This window comes from Heterocephalus glaber, unplaced genomic scaffold (assembly GCF_053883595.1).
Source record: "Heterocephalus glaber isolate CG9 unplaced genomic scaffold, H.glaber_assembly_v1.0 deba00001472, whole genome shotgun sequence".
Lineage (NCBI taxonomy): Eukaryota > Metazoa > Chordata > Mammalia > Rodentia > Bathyergidae > Heterocephalus > Heterocephalus glaber.
Genome location: NW_028258315.1, coordinates 15,998,338 through 16,016,065, shown reverse-complemented (window position 1 = coordinate 16,016,065; position 17,728 = coordinate 15,998,338). Strand labels below are relative to the sequence as shown.

At 39.3% G+C, this 17,728-nt stretch overlaps 1 protein-coding gene across 1 annotated transcript; it reads right to left on the bottom strand.

The window, feature by feature from the left end:
- Positions 1–700: 700 nt before the first annotated feature.
- Positions 701–1,275, bottom strand: LOC101709837 (ubiquitin-conjugating enzyme E2 N). Its single transcript, XM_013073222.3, has one exon. The coding sequence runs from the start codon at positions 1,273–1,275 to the stop codon at positions 817–819; it is 459 nt and encodes a 152-aa protein (XP_012928676.1). The 3' UTR covers positions 701–816.
- Between the last annotated feature and the right edge of the window lie 16,453 nt (positions 1,276–17,728).

Genomic DNA, 17,728 nt, shown 5'->3' with positions numbered 1-17,728 from the left:
ATGGTACATTTTTAAAAATTAAATTTACATAAAATGAAATAATAAATCTCAATTGAACAACCAGTGAATGAGTTGTGGCAAACTAATGCACATGTATAAAAAAACCTCTTTCAAGATACAGAATATTGCTTTGATAATGAATTCAATATCTTTAGTGAATACAGATAAATTCAGACTTTCCATTTCTTTTAGCTTCAGTTTCAGTGAGTTTTACTTAGGAAGGAAGTTTAACCTAAGTTACCAAACCTTGCCCTAAAGGTATTCATAATATTCCCTTATTATCCTTTTAATGTTTACTGACTCTGCAATGTTGCATCCTCTTTCATCTTGCTTATGTAACATGGAGCGCTAGCCGAGGTGGCAAGGCCAGTTAAAGAAATAAAAGGCATAAGAAGGTGGGAATATAGAACAGCATGAGTATACAAAGCACGAAGAAACTTGAGTGTAATGGATGTGTTCATTATCTTGATTGTGGTGATGATTTGTGGTTCTATGTGCATTTTGAAACTTATCAACTTGTACCTACTTAATATGGTCAGTTTTTGTATGACAACTTTACTTTTTTGTTTGTTTGTTTGTTTTGGGGTTTTTTTGGGGTTTTTTGGTACCAGGGATCGAACTCTGGTCCTTGCGTTTGCAAGGCAGGCGCTGGAACCACTGAGCTAAATCCCCAGCCCCAACTTCTTTTTTTTTTTTTTAAATGTCTGGGCTTTTATTCTGTAATATTCCTAAGACCGTGTCCATTAAATGCAAACAAAAAAGGAAGAAGTCTTGGCAGAACAGGAGAAGTGACACAAACTTGATAATCAGATCAACTTAAATATTATTCATGGCATATAGCCTAGTCCATGCTCTAGCTGTTTCTATGGCTTGGGCTTTATTGGTCTTCCACCGCTCCGCTACATCATTTGCTAATGGGTCGTCTGGATCAGTAACACTTAACAAAGCCTGGATCGAGAGCAGAACTGTGCGGATCTGCAGTGCTGGGGGCCATTTATCTTTCAAAATATCTAAACATATTCTTCCCAACTTGTCTACATTAGGATGATAAATTTTGGTCATGAAATGTACTTTAGGTGCTCTCATTGGATATTCTTCTGGAAGAAATAGTTCAAGTGTAAAAGTCCCTCCCTCAAAAGGGGTATCCTGGGGACCAGCAATGACCACACGAAAATAACGGGCATTGCTCTCATCTGGTTCTGCTTTAATGCCAGGAACTGGTTCTGCCAGCAAATGCTGAGTTTCCTTGATGATCCTGCGGGGCAGCCTGGCCATCTTGTCAGATTCCGTCTTCGGCCTCTGGTTCGACAACTTTGCATTTTAAAACTATAAGAAAAAAGACACAGATTGAAACTAAAGAAATAAAATGACCTTTATATACAGATACCATGATGGTTTACATAGAGAATGCTAAAAAATCCTCAACTATTAGAACAGAACAACTACTAGAATAAGTAAATTTGACAAGGTTACAGGGCACATGATCCATCTGCATGAATCAACTGCATTTCTGCAGGTTAACAGCAAAGAATGGGAGAACAAGACATTTTAACATTCATTTAAAATAGAATTTAAAAGCCGTAAAATACCATGGCACAATATACCATGTTCATGAATTAGAAAATTCAATATTCTTAAGATACAATTGTTCTCAAATTTATCTGTATGTAAACGCATTGCCAATCTTAATCTCAACACACATTTTGCAGAAACCAAAGTGTTCCTTCTAAAATTTAACTGGAAAAGCCAAGGGGCAAAGCAGTAAAAACAATCTTGAAAAAAATGAACCAAGTTGGAAGGCCTACAGTACAGGGCATGAAAGACATGCTATGAAGTCCTTTAATCAGGACAGTGTGATGTTGGTGTAAGGCTAAATCAACAGAATTCAATAAAGTCTGGTCCTAAACTCATGCATGTGTGTTGAACTGATGTTCTACAAATGCATCAAGAAAATTCAATAGGGAAAGTAAAGGAGTGTTTTGTTTTGTTTTGTTTTCTCAACAAGGTAGTTCTGGAATAATATAGATGCTCAGGTGGAAAATCAAGTTTCAACCCCACTTTGTACCTCAAAAAATTAATTTGTGATGGACCATAGACTTCTGAGTCTTTTTTTGTCTATAACTTGTACTCTGAGTAACAATTTGTCCATTCTTTTAAGACAATGTACACAGAGTACTATTGTTATTCTCTAATTATTTTGCTATGAAATTTTGTTTTATTTTTTCATGGAAGTATGAAGAGTACTTTTTATATTTTCTTTATTGATATCTACATGTATTACATTCAATTAAAAATAAAAAATTAAAGTCATAAAGATTCTAAAGGAAAATATAAAAAAGTATCTTTGTAATCTTGGGAAAGGCAAATATTCTGCAGGACTTAAAAATACTAAGACTAATAGAAAAAAATTTAAAAATTGGACTTTATAAAAATACTTTAAAACCACTGCTAAGAAAATGAATCAGCAAGCAGCAGAGTAGGAGAAAACATGTCCAGTGTGTATCTGACAAGTACAGATAGCCAGAATACACAAACCAAAGACAATGCTCAATTATCAGACTAACAGGTGCTGTGAGAATTACATTACATTTAGTTGGAAATAGATACTGTTGATGTCCGCAGGACCCTAAAGCCAGCCCAAAGGCCCACGGAGAGATTTCTAAGCAAGAGTAGCCTTTGCCAGACCCAGACATCTCAGGACATGATTGCAACATTCTCCTGGTTCCATTTAATCACCAAAATATGGTTACTAAAATCTTCCCAAAGAACTTGTGTAAGCCAACTTGTAACGCTGTATTTTCATGCAATATCCAGTTTAGCTAAACCCTCTGATTTTGCAACTACAGAAAACCCTGGAGGATTTGGGTAAGTGCTCCAAAAGATTTCTGAAAATCCTGCATGTGGGTGGGTAATCAGGGCTGCGGTTATTTTAATTCAATAAAGGATAATTATAGAAAGTTATCAGAGTTTAAGAATCTCCGAAGGAAACATTTAGCCAGTTTCTTTTCTCAGGGAATCAGGGAACCATACTTCAGAGAAGTGGTTCGTGTGTCAGGTTAGAGGGTTTAAAAATGAGTATTTGAATTCCTGCCTTTGAGCCTACAGTTTTATGAGGATAAAAGTAAAATGCAGTGTGATGAACTAAGCAGATTATTTTAATGCTATAAATGAACATTTTAGCTAATCAGGCGTTGTGTGCTGGCAGAGGAGTTTAAATTCTGAGATCTCAATTGAAGTATTGGAAAACTCTTAGCTCTCAGATTACAACCAAAACAATGCCCGAATTATCTCAAATCATTAAAGTATTATTTGCATATTGTAGAGATTTTGTAAGGTTTTAAAAATTTATTTTAAAGGCACTACAAGATCAGAAGGAAAAATTACTTATACTTCTATATCGATTTTCTCACTCATAGTTTAGATTATTTCACATTTTCCTTTATTTCTTCTAATATTATACATAAGCATTTCCTATATTTAAAATTCCCTACAAATTATTTTTTTTAGCATTTCCCTACTGGTGGGTATTAAAGTTGTTTAAATTTTTCTTTTTTTGTGCAATAATGAATAATACTGTGATGAACATCTCTGCATTAATATTTCATCTACTTCAGAATATATTTTTAGACTCCTACTCAGAGGTTGTATTGCTGTGTCAATGGATATGGAAATATTTTAAGGATCTTAGTGTTCCATCAGATGGCTTTCCAAAACCTTTCCACCAATTTACCATTTTATGAGTCCCCTAGACTTGCTTGTTTCATGTCACTGTGACAGCCTTGGCATTCTCAGTTTAAATGCTCTGCACATTTAGTAGGGGAAAACCAGTCCCTCTTTGGGTCTATTCCTTAGAGATTGATAACTTCAATTATCATTGTTTATTTCAGTGGCCCATTTCTCAACTTAGAATATATTTATTATGAGTTAAATACATAAAAAGAAATGCTTTCCTGTGACTCTCCACTCTGATCATTTCTGATCATCTTTCCTGATCATTCTTACTAATGTTCCACCTCCTCTGCTGAGTTATAAAGGATAATTTCAATGCCACTCGGAATTCCTGTAGGCTGTCAAGGTGGCTGTTGCATAGAACATGCTGGGGGTAGGTGCAACAGATTGGTTTTAATTCTGTTCATCAGTACCTTGTAGAAGGCTGGTTCAAAATATTCCAATAGCAAAGATTAAATACTATCAATTTTCCAAAATCATCAGGTTAAATAGCTTTAGCCTGAATCCTGGCAGCCTGTGACCTGGGCTCTAGCCCCCATCACTTCTTATGAAGTTACTAATTTTATGAAGAGGATTGCCTTGGCATGATTAGAACACCTGGCTCTCCCAATTCCCAGAAGTGACTTCTCTATTTTTTTTTTTTTTGCAGTCATTAGACCATTCTTGAGACTCTAAATCTTAGGGATACAAACAATATCAATTTCTCCCTCCTTGCAAGTCTTTCTTTGTCTTAGGGCCCTGGAATATAAGGAGAATAACCAAGGCTGGGAGTGTAGCTCAGTGGTTGAGCACTTGCCTAATATGTGCAAGGCCCAAGATTTTATCCCCACAAAAAAGAAGGACAAGAAGAACTAGCTCAGCTACATACACAGTAACAGGATTTTCTTGTTTTAATGAAAGGACTAGATGAGGGAAAGTTTCATAGTTTTTATCTAAATGTCCCACAAGGGCTTCATGTGCTTATAGGTGAAGCTTTTGGAAGGTGATCAGACACCCTAGAAAGGTGTGTCTCCTTTCCTGGCTCCCCCATTCTCTGCTCCCCAGGTGCCATGAGGTGAGCACCCCCCCCCACTGTGCCCCTTTGCCATGCTATTTAGCCAGTCCAGCTGACTATGGACTGAAATGTGAGCCAAAGTAAACTCCTAATTTAAATTGTGGGTGTTGGGTATTTTGTCCTAGCAATGAAGAAAGTGACTAAGAAAGTGCGATAGAAAGAAAGGTAGAGGAGAAGAAGGAGGAAGTCACAGGAAAAGACAGAAAGACAATCAGATGGTGAGAAACCGAGTATGTGTGTGTGTGTATGTGTGTATGAGAGAAAGAACACTAATGTGTAGCAGGGGATTTGACTTTTAAATATTCAGTGCTGTGGTACTAAAATATACTTTGCCTGCAAGGCTGCTGGAGGTTCCTTTCAGCACTGTCTTGTTTTGTACAGTCGCTCTGAGGCACCCGGTGGGTCCTCCCCAGGAGTCTGCCCCCTTATAGATGGACCGCCTCCAGGCCAATAGTGACAGGTTGTGAGGCATCCAACTATTGGTGTGATGATTCCATTAGATTATTCTAGAATAAATAAGAGACTAGCAGGATGGAAAGCGAGGGAGCAAAACCAAAACATAATATGAAGAAAAAACAGTGCTTATATTCTTTGGCTAATGAGAAAGCCTTTGGGAATCCTATGAAACAGTGAAAATGTTGGAATGAAGAATTAGGATCTTTCAGAGGATGTGAGAGACCAGAAAGCCTGAAAGTTGTTCTTCGGTACATGTCCCTGATGACTTCCTCAAGGAGGACTTATTTGCCAGCCTCTTCAGGGTTCAAGATGACACACATGCTATAGAAGACCTCAAGGAAGAAAATTACTTCAGATATTGTGGCTGAGCTTGGGCACCACAATCTACAGTTCTGATGGTCCATTCTCAAGAGAAGCACCTGGAAAATGTTGCCCATTTTGGAACACAGAAACCAAGCTCTTCGGGATGATGTCGTTGGTCACATTTAGATACATTTGTATTGATTCAAAGTAGGACTAGGGCTGAAGTAAAAGGAAGATAGGGCACTGCCCTGAATTCCTCCATCTTCCTAATAATCCCTATAGAAATAAACTATGCAAGATAACAGTACGTCCTTTGCTTGTCGATGCTTAATAAAATTAAACCAGCTCAGAAAAACCCCTTGATATCCTTGAGGCTTCAGCAGAGAGGCCCTTGCAAGACTAACTGCATGATTGTTACCCTTGTCATCACAGGTTTAATCTCAGTTTTTTGTTGCCCTTGGGATTTCCTGGCTTTAGAGTGTGCTGCTGATCTGCACCTCGTTCAGCAGGTGGAGCTCTATAACTATGCAGGAAATGACATATCTAGGCCTGAATTTTTGTGTGTGTTTTTCTCTTTGACTTGAAAGAGATGAGACTGAGAGTGTTGAACACTACCAACTACGATGGTAGAATTATTCTTGTAGGTTTCTTGTCAAAGGAAATATTTCTTGATGATAGTGTGAAACCTCAGAAAGAGTTCACGGTAAGCATTTTCCCTTTTATTACATGACTCGTATTTTTCCCAGTTATTCCAAGTCAATTAAATTTGATTTGGGGGGTTGGATTTATTAATGTTATTAGCACACTTGGCACTGGTAATGACTGGAATTTGCCAAGTGTGCAGTGGGGAATTCACTGTTTAACTTAGAACCATATGATCATTTCTCTTCATTTTGTTCATTAGGTCCCAGGATTCTAGCTTCATTAAATTTCCCAGCACTTCTATCTGTTCATTCATGTTTGCTTTCTCAAAGCAAATTTAAGAAAATATTTTACCCTACTAAAAAGATAACTTCCCTGAATATGGCGTATTTAAAATAAACTGATAAAAATGTTTATGATTAGATAAAATGCCAATAACAAATAGGTTAAGGAGAAAGTAGACATGAACTTCTACTTTTAATGCTGAAAATTCTATAAGAAATACTTGCATCCCACAATAGTTTAGTATCCAGGCACTGTTCTGGTCATAGAGTTTAAGCTTAGTTGATAATAACTGATGAATAAATGAGAGGAGGATGGATGGACAGATGTATGGACATATGTCCATATGTGTAGAAGGATGGATGACTGGTTGGATGGATGGAAGAAGGGATGTTGAGAAAGATGGAAGAAGAGCTTGAAGTTTTGATGATCCTTGCTGATGGTGATCCCTGTTGAAATTTGTCCACAGGTCAGGATTGTCATAGATGCTTTCAGATAAGTGTGCAATTATTATTTTTAAGGAGTTATTAAGAAAAGCTAGACAAAATAAATATTTTGTTTATAAATTTAAGATGCTGTAACATATCTGTAAAGCTGCAGATTTCTGAAATTATCAGAAATAATAAAAAACCAGTAGCATAGCAGCTTTCTTTAGCACAGCAAAAATAAGAAGGGAAAATTTTAAACTGGTGTTAACTCTTTTTTATGAATTTGAGACTTGCCAGCAGAATATTGATGAAGAGTTGAACAAGTCTAAAATGATGAAGTATGGTATTTGTTCAGTACAATAAATATTAATTGAAAACTTACTGCACACCGGAAAGTGTACTAGGCATTGGTAATGTTATTCTATGGGGAAAATGACATATAAATAAATAGTTTGGATACATTATGGTAAAGTGATACAATTGCCACTGGCGTCATGAGAGAAGTACATTATTATATTCTTGAAAACAAGAACAATCTTATTTGTTTCCTAGAGCCTAGCAGAGAGTTTCTGGAACAATACAGAGGCTCAATAAATATTATCAAAAGATAAAGGAAATCTTGAAATTGAGCAAACATTTCTTGAAGGTGACAATGCCTAGAATATCAACAATAAGGTAATAATGATGATGACTAATATTCATTGAAAGTTTAAATATGCACTGGTTAAAATACTGATTTATGAAACTGTCATGATTCTCTAATGATACATGAGATAGGTAGATAGACCACTTCCATTGCATCGTGCTGAGGATAAAATTAAAACACAAATTAGTTAAACATTTGCCCAAGATGACCCAGCTAATAACTGTCACAACCAAGATTCAAACTCAGCACCCTGCCCAACTATAGAGGAATAGGCAAAGGAATATTAAGAGCAAAGAAAGAGTAGAGAAAAGCACCCCCCCCTTTTTTCTTTTTTGCAGAGATCTATAAAAGAGCTTGGAATTTATGCTGAAAGATATCAGAGATTCCTGAGTTGTTTAGTCAGAGAGGTGACGTGGTTAAATTTGTATTTTAGCTCGGTCATTTTAGTTGCTAGGTGGAGGCTGAGGGTAAGCCTTGGGGGTGGTATTGGAAGGGTCCTGAAGAATAAAGATGAGTTCAAAATGCAAACGATGGGAAGGAAAGAGAAGAGTCTCAGGAACTGGACAGAGCATGTGCAAAAATTGGGAGATGAGAAGGTACAGCATTTGCTGCAAAATGAAAGCACTTCAATCTGGCTATTGCATAATTCCCTGGGTAAAAAGAAATACAAGTAATGAGAAATGAGGGTAAAGAGGTAAATAAAGACCAGCTTGAGCAGTTTGAACTTTATTCTAAGATGTGAGATCACTGAAGAGATTTTAAGCATAAGGGCACAATGATTAAATATGTTCTAGGAAGCTCCCTCTCAGGCAGAAAATAGAAACTGGCAAGGCTGTAAGCAGGAAAATGTGTGGGGAAGACCCCACTGTCACCTAAGAGGCCCATGGCAATGTGGAGGGGGGCAGCAGCCTGAGAGGTGTTTAGAATCCACAGGGTTGGTGATGGCCCGGGGAAAGAAGAAGAAGAAGCCAGAAAGAATAAGAAGTAGAGACTCCATAGGGCCTGGATTGTCCAGAACGGTTCCTGCTGCACCAGAAAAGCGACTGTTGGTGTTTCCTGTCCTCTCCAAGAATGCAGCAGTTTGCTTGGTAAATTTTATAGTTGCTCTGCTTAGAAGCAGAAGGTGTCTCACAAGGTCTTGGCTTGAGCAGAATGGATACCAACTACTGACATACAGAAGAGAAAGAACAGCTATTAGGGTGCGGTGTGAGGACGAATTCTAGACACACTGAGTTTAAGTACCTGGGGTTAGAGGACAAGGAGAGGCTTGAAGTTCACGTGCTGTGTCTGGGACCGAGATGCAGCTGCAGGGGTCATTTACATACATTAGCCGTAGCGGACACAGCAAATGTGACAAACTAGGTAATGCTCTGAGATATTTTATCTTTGGAGCAGATGATCAGTGAACATTTGAAAAAAAAGTCAATTGATCCAGTATTTTCTGTGTGCTTGCTCTTGAGCAGATGGAAGATTTCACTACAGGCCTGGTTAGGGGAAGGTGCTGCCGAGGGAAAGCACAGAACAGATGTTAAGTGGGGCAGCCACTAGTGCCCGGGGCAGAGTAGGATCATATTACTATGGAAGAACGTGAGATTTGGTTGCCATCATGAAGGAGCACACTGTCCAGAGAAATTCAGCTCACTACACAACTACTATCTAGTTAGTGAGGCACCACATCTAACAAAAGAAACAATTCAAATGAGAGCTTTATTTTTAAAGTGATACATCTACATATGCAAGGTTGGCGGTATAAACCAAGGGGCTTGTAGAATTTCCAAACAGGGAGAGAACACTGTAGGCACTGGTGGCCAGGTGCTACCTGGGCTTTGCATGTTCCTAGAATGTTTTTGGGAACCAGCACAGAAGGATTCGGGGAGCTGCTGCTTGAACTGTGTGTCCACCAGCCCGTACACTGCTGCTCTCTCCTGCCTCTTTTTTTTTGGTACCTGGGATCGAACTCGGGTCCTTGCGCTTGCGAAGCAGGCGGCAGAACCACTGAGCTAAATCCTCGGCCCTCCTGCCTCTTTTCTGGACAGATCAGATGGCTCAGCATTTCTCCAGCAGTGTAGTTGAGGAAGTGAGGGAAGTTTCAGGCAAGAGTTCCTCTGGAGTGATAGCAAGAAGCAAAATGGAGAGAGATCTGCTTCTCTTCGCTGCAACTCTCCTCCTGCCTTACTTAGCCAGCTCCTGCCTATCTCTAAGACTTTTCCAAATGCCACCACCTCCAGGGTGCTTCTGTGATTTCTCTGGGGACTCAGCCAGCCCTCTCCGGCAGCTTCTGAGTCATTTGCTTGCCCCTTTTAGGGTAGCAGCCTCCAGACACTCTGAACTTGTTTGCCTGTCTGGTTCCTCCATTAGACTGTGAATTCTTTATGGTTACTAACTATGCCCCTTGCCTCTGCTTTCCTAGCCTTGCGATATGGGGCTCAGGACTTACCTTTCCCCGCAAAACACGCTTCTGCCCTCTGCACTTTAATAACCTTTGCAGCAGCACACTCCCCCTTCACTTTTTTCCTGCAATCCTGCACATTCTTCCAAGTACTGCTCAAAGCCTATTGCTTCTGTGCAGCCTTCCCTGACGAGCACCACACCCCCTTGTCAGCAGTCTTTGAGTATGAAAAAAGCCATACTCTCCTGCACTTGAATTCCTCTATTTTACGGATGGGGAAATGGAATCCTGCCAGCACTGATGGCATCGGCCAGAAGGTGGGCAACAGAAGAATACAGCTCAATGCAGCTTCCCCTCTATTGTCCCCACCAGATGGACACAGGTGGACAATGCAAGTGCACAGAGCAGAGGTCTGCTTCGTGCAAAGCAACCCCCTTCTCCTAGTCTCTGGTTGCTTTTCAATGTGACTGAGCATTGAAAGTCTTCCAGCTGAGCCCACAGCTGCTTTTGCTTTCTGTGTTCTGCTCTGAGGGCCATAGGCTGACATTTCTTTTGCAGACATTGCTGACCATCTTGCCTAGCTGGCTAAGCACTGCCAGACACTAATAAAACACCTTTCTTATCAGCAGGAACTTGGCAGTGCACTGTACCAGGTAAACCCAAACAAAGAGTTCAAACCCCGCAGTGTCTGAGTGGCTACTTCACCTGTAATTAAATCTAGAGGAATCTTTGGTGTTTTTCTCCCCTGGGAAGCTTTCGCAAGTTTTATAGTGGATCTGCAACTCCCTGAACAAAGAATTAGCAACCTATGTTTAAAGCAAGGGCTACATATTTCATTTTAGCCATTTTGACAAACTGCTCGAAAAATGAAATCTTCTGACCTAGCTCACTTAAATCTCAGGTGCAGTTACTCTGCCAAGATCCATAATTCCAAGTTAGCATCACCTTGCATTATTTAAAGGAGTGACTGGGGAAGTGCTGTGTCCTTGGGGGTCATCAAACAGCTCTGGTTTTAAGGCTTTAATTTGCTATTTGTTGCTTGCAAAAGGGTATTGGTTACCAAAATAAATGGCAGGGGCCAGGTGCCGTGGCACATGCATGTAATTCCACCTACTTGAGAAGCTGAAGTAGGAGATTAGGAGTTCAAGGCCAGCCTGGGCAACTTACTGAGACCTTATCTCAAAAAATTAATTAATTAATCATATATGTAGCAAACAGGGGAGAGAAGGCAAGGGTAAATCATTGGTTTATCCATTCAACAAATATCTTTTGCACACTTTGTACCACATACTCTACCAGGCACTAGAAATAAAGACATAAATGCGATCTAGTCTCTGCTCTTGAAAACCTCTTGTGCATACAAATATTTATAACCAAAACAAGAAATTGTGAAAATATAAAGCAGTAAGTGCTGTGTGGAGAGGCTCTGATAACAGACCACCTATATTTATAGAGAAGGCTTCCTGTGAGCTGGGTCTTTTAAAAAAACCAATGAATTTTGCACAGGGAGAAAAGCACTCTACATAAAGCAGCTTCTGAGGAGACAGAGATGTGAAAATGTAGGAAATGTTCTAGAAGCAAGAAGCAATCATAGGAAAGAGGATGTTAGGAAGGTGTTGGGAACATAAGGAGAGAAATTACCCAACAAGTTCTGAGAAACTGTCATAAGGGCTTGAGATTTATCCTGGAGGTACATGGAGTTGTCAGCAATGTTTAACAGGCGACGTCAGGAATAGCTGGAAAGGAAATGTTAGTACACTCACCAGAGAGACTCAAAGTGACCCCATTCATTGTTTTTGAAAGGGTATGCTGAGTGCAATATGGAAGATCCCTGGCTTACAGACCACAGGTGAGTTTAGGAGACTATGACAGTGGAGAGGGATCCACACCCACTGATTCAATCATCTGCAGGTTGAAAATACTCAGGAAAAAAAGCATCCGACCTGAACATATACAGACTACTTTTCCTGGTCATTATTCCCCAAACAATATAACACCTATTTATAAATCATTCACATTGTCCTAGGTATTAAAAGTAATCTAGAGATGATTTAAAGTACTATATATGGAAGGATAAATATATGTATAGGTTGTATGCGAATACTACACCATTTTGTATGAGAGACTCGAGCATCTGCAGATTTTGGTATCTGAGGCGTGACCTGGGATGTCCTATGGGACCTACCTGGCCCTGCCTCCCTCCCTCTTTGGCCTCCTCCTACCCCTGTCTGCATTTGCCCCACTTGAGCCAGACTGGCCTGGTTTCTGCTGTCAAAACATCCAGAGCTGTTCCTTGTCTTAGAAACTCTGTGTGTGCTTTTGCTGCTAACTATATCTTTTCCACTTGTGGTTCTTGGGTCATCAAGATTTCAGCTTTAAAGTATCTATTCTGAGAGTCCATTTCTATTTACCTCATGTAAAGGAAGCAAAACTCCTCAGTCAGGAGGACCTTTTCATTGTTATTTCAGAGCTTTCATTATCAAAATTATATTGCTAATAACCTGGGGTGTTTTTAGCATGGCTGTGTGTTTCTCACTCCCAGCTCTCCTCCTGGATACTCCATGAAAAGTGGATTTCTGCTCTTTTAGGTCCGGTGGCTGTGAGAGTCATTGGAACACAACAGGTACACAATAAATACTTGCTGAAGGATACATTGAGGCAGTGGTGGCGAACCTATGGCACAGGTGTTACTGTGTTTTTCTTTTAAGACAAAGATGTTAATGTCTGAGTTGTTTTTTCTAAACTAAAACCTCAGTATCCAAGGTTAATTGCGGCATTGGCACTTTGTAAAAAATAAATGAATTTTGGGTTGCAGTTTGCCACTTGGTCTCTAAAAGATTTGCCATGGCTGCATTAAGGGAAATAGGGGAGGGAGAAAGGAAGAGGATACTTCGGGAGTTCAGAGCTTGGTTCTGATTCAGATCACAGGAACCAGGGAAATCTGAAAGAATTGAGGTCCAGAGAAGTTATGCAAAGCAAGGAGCTACAGGCTAGGCTAAAAGGATGGGCCGTGTGAGCTGGAGAGATCAAAGAGGGAGCTGAGTGATGTCCAAGAGCCTAAGGCTGGCCCTTTCTACAAGTGGCCACGGCACATCCCTTAATGGCTGACATGTGGGGTCCTTGCCTTTACTCTAGCAGATCTAGCTCCTGGCTCATGCTTTAGCAGTCTTGTGAAGAATTGACACGACATGGTTCTGTGACACCTCTTCGCTTGTGTTTCTCATTATGGTTTCCTCTACTAAATTTCTATCAACCATAAGCATGCAATTAGAAGAGGCAGTTTGAAAAAAGAGAGAAGAGGAAGTTAAAAAATACTCCCCCACCCCCTGCGCTTTTTGCCCACAGCTCCAGGATCCTGGTCTCTACTGAGAGAACTGGCTTCTGAGTGCTCAGTGATGTTATGTTGTTCAGCGGAGCCACTGCTCTGTGCTGTTTGTGAGAGAAGTTGGCAAGAAGAATGCGGACCGAGTGCTGCTTCTCTGCGCCCCTCCGGAAGATGAGACGCCTGTCTCCTCAGGCCACGCAAGACAGCCAAGTTCTAAATAAAACAGAGCCGAATCTCCATGCAGGCTGCTGTATACACTGCGCTCCAAAGACTGTTCCTCTGGCTTTTAGAACTTGCTTTTACTGCCTCCTCACTTTTTCCTCATATCGTCCTTTTTTCCCCATTCCCTTTCCTTCAACTCTCTATCACAAATAAAACTTTATTTTTATAATCTTTTAGGTGTAGACATGAAGACCAAACAGGCACAACTTTGACAAAAATAAGGGAAGACACTGTTGTTACTCAGTTTTCCCCTAAACCTTTAGTTATTCACCTATAGCCATGGCGGCCTTTCCCATAGATATATTTTATCCAGTACCATTGCTACTTTTCCTCAAATAGACTCAACTTTTGAATTTTTTGAACTCACATCAAACATGTAAAATAATGAATAAGATGCTAACTTATAATTGTCCAAAAGCACAATGAAATAAATAAACAACTATGGCAAAAGATCTATCTTTTACAAACTAAACTCACCTTAGGAAGGTTCTAGAACTTGGGAGACTGATGCAAGGCAAAGATGTGACCATTTACATCCATAAGGGTTAACCTCACAGCTTTCAGCATCTGGACTCAACCATAGGGTTTTATGTGGCTTCTTCAGGCATGTTTTCTTCCTTTCCATTGGGATTTAGCATTGCTGGAAACTAAAGAGTATTTTGCAGGTTGATCAGTTCATTAATACTCATAATCATGCCTTGCAAATCAAGAGTCAAAGACATGTTAAGTACAAAAATACTTGATAAACAGCAGCTACCCTTTATGTCTAAAAGAAGAAAGTTCTTTGTCAAGTTTCCAGAGCTCTGTCCCTCCAGTAGCACACCTCTGCTCTCTCCTGCTGTGTGTTTTAGAGTCTAGTTTTGTGGCTTGTACCATGATCTTTCTAGTTTTTCCTTTGGGGCTCAACAATGCAGATCATCCCAGTGGAGTGTGTCACCTGGCACGTGCTCAGTGGTGTTACTCCGTGTTTGCAACCTTGATGCAGATCCTTTTATCCAGCACCAGGAGGCAATGAGGAGCTCCATACCAACAAGTCTTTGATAATTAAAGCTTATCCTCCGTAAGCTCCCAAATATTTTTAAAAATCCCAACCGCTTTGATAGAAATCTTTCTAAATATATTACACACTTGACTGCCTTCTTACATAAACATAATATAATTTCTCCCAGGGAGACAGCAACATGTGTATGGCAGAAGGAGCATTGCAGATTAGCCTGCATTTACTTGTACTTCTGGTTTTCTCTTTGACCCAAGAGAGACACCATTGCCTGCTAATTAGGTTGATTCTTTCTGTTCTAACTCCCTGTCTTCAAGGAGCTCACAATTTTACTGGGGAAGAGGGTATGTAAATATGTCAGAGAGATAATTAGTGTTAAACACTGTAAGCGTCTGAGGACATGGAGGGTCAAGGATAAGCCATAACCTTATTTGGTCAGTGAGGATGATTGGAAGAAATAAAAAGATGCCTGAAATGAATTTTAAAAGAGGAATAGAATTTTTCTTAAGGATCAGGAAGGTGAATGTATTTCAGGGGAGGCCCAGAATGATCAAAGTCACAGAAGCTTTAAAGACCATATGTGAGCTGATGGGTCAGTGGGAAGTGTTTCATAGGGCTAAAAGGAAGGTGAAGAGAGGAACTGATGAAAATGAGATTGATCAAAATTGGCAGAGATTAGATTGTGAAGTACTTTACTTGCCAAGACAATTTCCCATTTGGCTTTGATCACAATGTGGATTCCTGAAGATTCATAAGAGTAAAGGAGCATATTCAGAGTTAGCTTTTAATGAAGGGAATAGCATTCTGGAGTGTTCTTGTACTCATCAGCTGTATATTAAGCACCCACTAAGTGCTGAGATTGACCTACTCACGTGTGATTCAGAAATGAACAAAGTGGGTGAACTCTTTTGTTTTCATGGAGTTAGAGTTGGCAATGGAATGGGAGTTAAGCCAATTGGAAGAGGAATCATCCAAGACTTTTGCATGTAAAATAGATGGGAATTAATCTGGTATAGAAAGTGACTATAGGCCAAATGTAGAAGACAGCACTGAGAAAACTTCCAAGCTTCAAGCTGGAGTGATGGGGTGCTGGTGGTTGGCATGGATTGAGTTAGACCAGCAGCTCTCTGAGGGAAGAGACCATCTCTTGTATCTGTAGGATCATTCACTATCCCTGTTTCCCTAATTTCATTTTCACTATGGTTCAGATAATCCCCTCTTCCAAGTTACCTTGACACCTTGCATAGAATTGTAGTTTTGCCTCTATGACTCATATACTTGACTACCTTTCTTCGATATTATGCTCTGAGATCTGATTTATCTCTGCAAACTCAAGACCAAGATACTTTGGGCTTCAGGAAACCTTAGCTGAATTATCAGTAAAGCACAAAAGAAGGTAAGGAAAACAAAGAGGAGAGCAGATGAGCTGACAGATCAGTTTAACTTTGAACTTGTTGCAATAGAGCTAGTCTTTTTAGTTGAGCTTAGAACTTGTTCAATAAGGTGACTATGTGGGATATGAATATAAGGAGAAAGACTGGGGATTTATATATATATATATATATATATATATATATATATATATGTATATCTGAGAATCATCAGTGGACATGGATGTGGACTATATTCTATGGGCAGTGTTCCCAATGACAAGTCAAGGAAGAATACAATTTCAGGTAGGGGAGATACAAAATATTGTATTATTGTTGATTAAAATATATACTAGGAGGTATTTATCCAATTTGCTAACTACCTCAGCTAGGTTGGCTTCAGTGCAATGGCAAGAGCAGGCAGGTACAAACACGAGTCCATTGAATGCAATGCATTCTCTCAAAAGTTATCCAAAAGGAAAGGTCTAGGAAAGGGTGGCTATTGCAGGACATAATTGATGGGTCCTGGTCCCTATGAAGAGAAGAAGATACAGAGTACAGGTAAGAGAGTTGAGTCTCTCATACATACATACATACATACAACAGATGGACAGCTTATTCTTTCAGGACCGAATGGAAAGACATAGACACAATGGATCCAGGTAGAAAAGAGGGCAGAGGTTGAAGGAACCTCTGGTAGATGGCCTGAACTTTTTCTGTGAAGTGAAGCCCAAGAGTACACAGCCAAGAAAGAAAAGGATAAAAGGAGGAGGCCAGGAGAATAGTTATAACTAACTGCATTTTGAGGAGCTAAAGAAGGTGTTCCTCACTGTATTTAAAATGTAGAATACCTGAGAAGAGACTGCTCCACACTTTTTTCCAGCCTTACTTCCATGGTTTATGTTAACCACTTAACAGTTTACCCTGCGCGTCACTCCCGCACTGCATTTGTTTACATACTATCCCGAGTGTCGCTCATGGAGGTGTCATTTCAATGAGTTGATTCTTGTTTGCAGGAGACACACACATATGTCTGTTTATTTGTTTTATATTGACTATTGCATATTTTTAAAATTTAGAATGTTGTATTTGCCTTTGATGTTGGTTTCTAGTGAAATCTAATAGTAAGTTCTGGTTATTTTCCTTTACCACTTTGTGTTTATTTTATTTGTGAAAGATAACCTATAATTTTGTGCTACAATCTATAAAAACTCTTACTGTAAGTACATTAGATATAATTTTTATACTTCTCCAGAACTCAATGATATTCTTTTTACACTACAATACACACACATGTGGGACACTGAGACTGAATAGGAAGGAAGTGCCGAAAGAACTGCAAAAGCAAAAACTAAAAAGGGGAGAAATGTTAGCATATCAGAGAGGAAAAGTCTGTGTTATGAAATGGAAAGACAAAAAAGACATCTCCTGTGTTAACTATTCATGATACAGAAATGGTAGAACTTGAAAGAAGAAATGAAACTAAAAAAATTCTAATAATGGTTAATTATTATAATTCTATGGGTGGTGTTGACAGAATTGACCAACATCTAACAAGCTATCCTGTAATCAAAAAGTGAGGAAAGAATATTATTATAAAATATTTATGCACCTTCTAGACCAAACACTATGGAACTTATTTGTAATTTATTCAAAACAAGACAGTTCAAAAAGTCATTTACAATTTAGATTAGGTCTAATAGACCAAATGATTGAAAAAATACGGGATAGCAAAACTCCAACCAGGACATCCATCATCAAAGTCTTCATCATTACATTTAGTGGGTAGATGTTTTATTGAAATTATACCCAAAAAAAGGAAAGACTAATATGACAACATAAAATATGTTGTTCAAAGAAAGACAACAGTGCAAAAAGAATTTGG

Bases quoted from the DNA above. Each gene is read 5' to 3' on its own strand.
- LOC101709837 (XM_013073222.3), bottom strand. From the start codon at position 1,275: ATGGCCAGGCTGCCCCGCAGGATCATCAAGGAAACTCAGCATTTGCTG.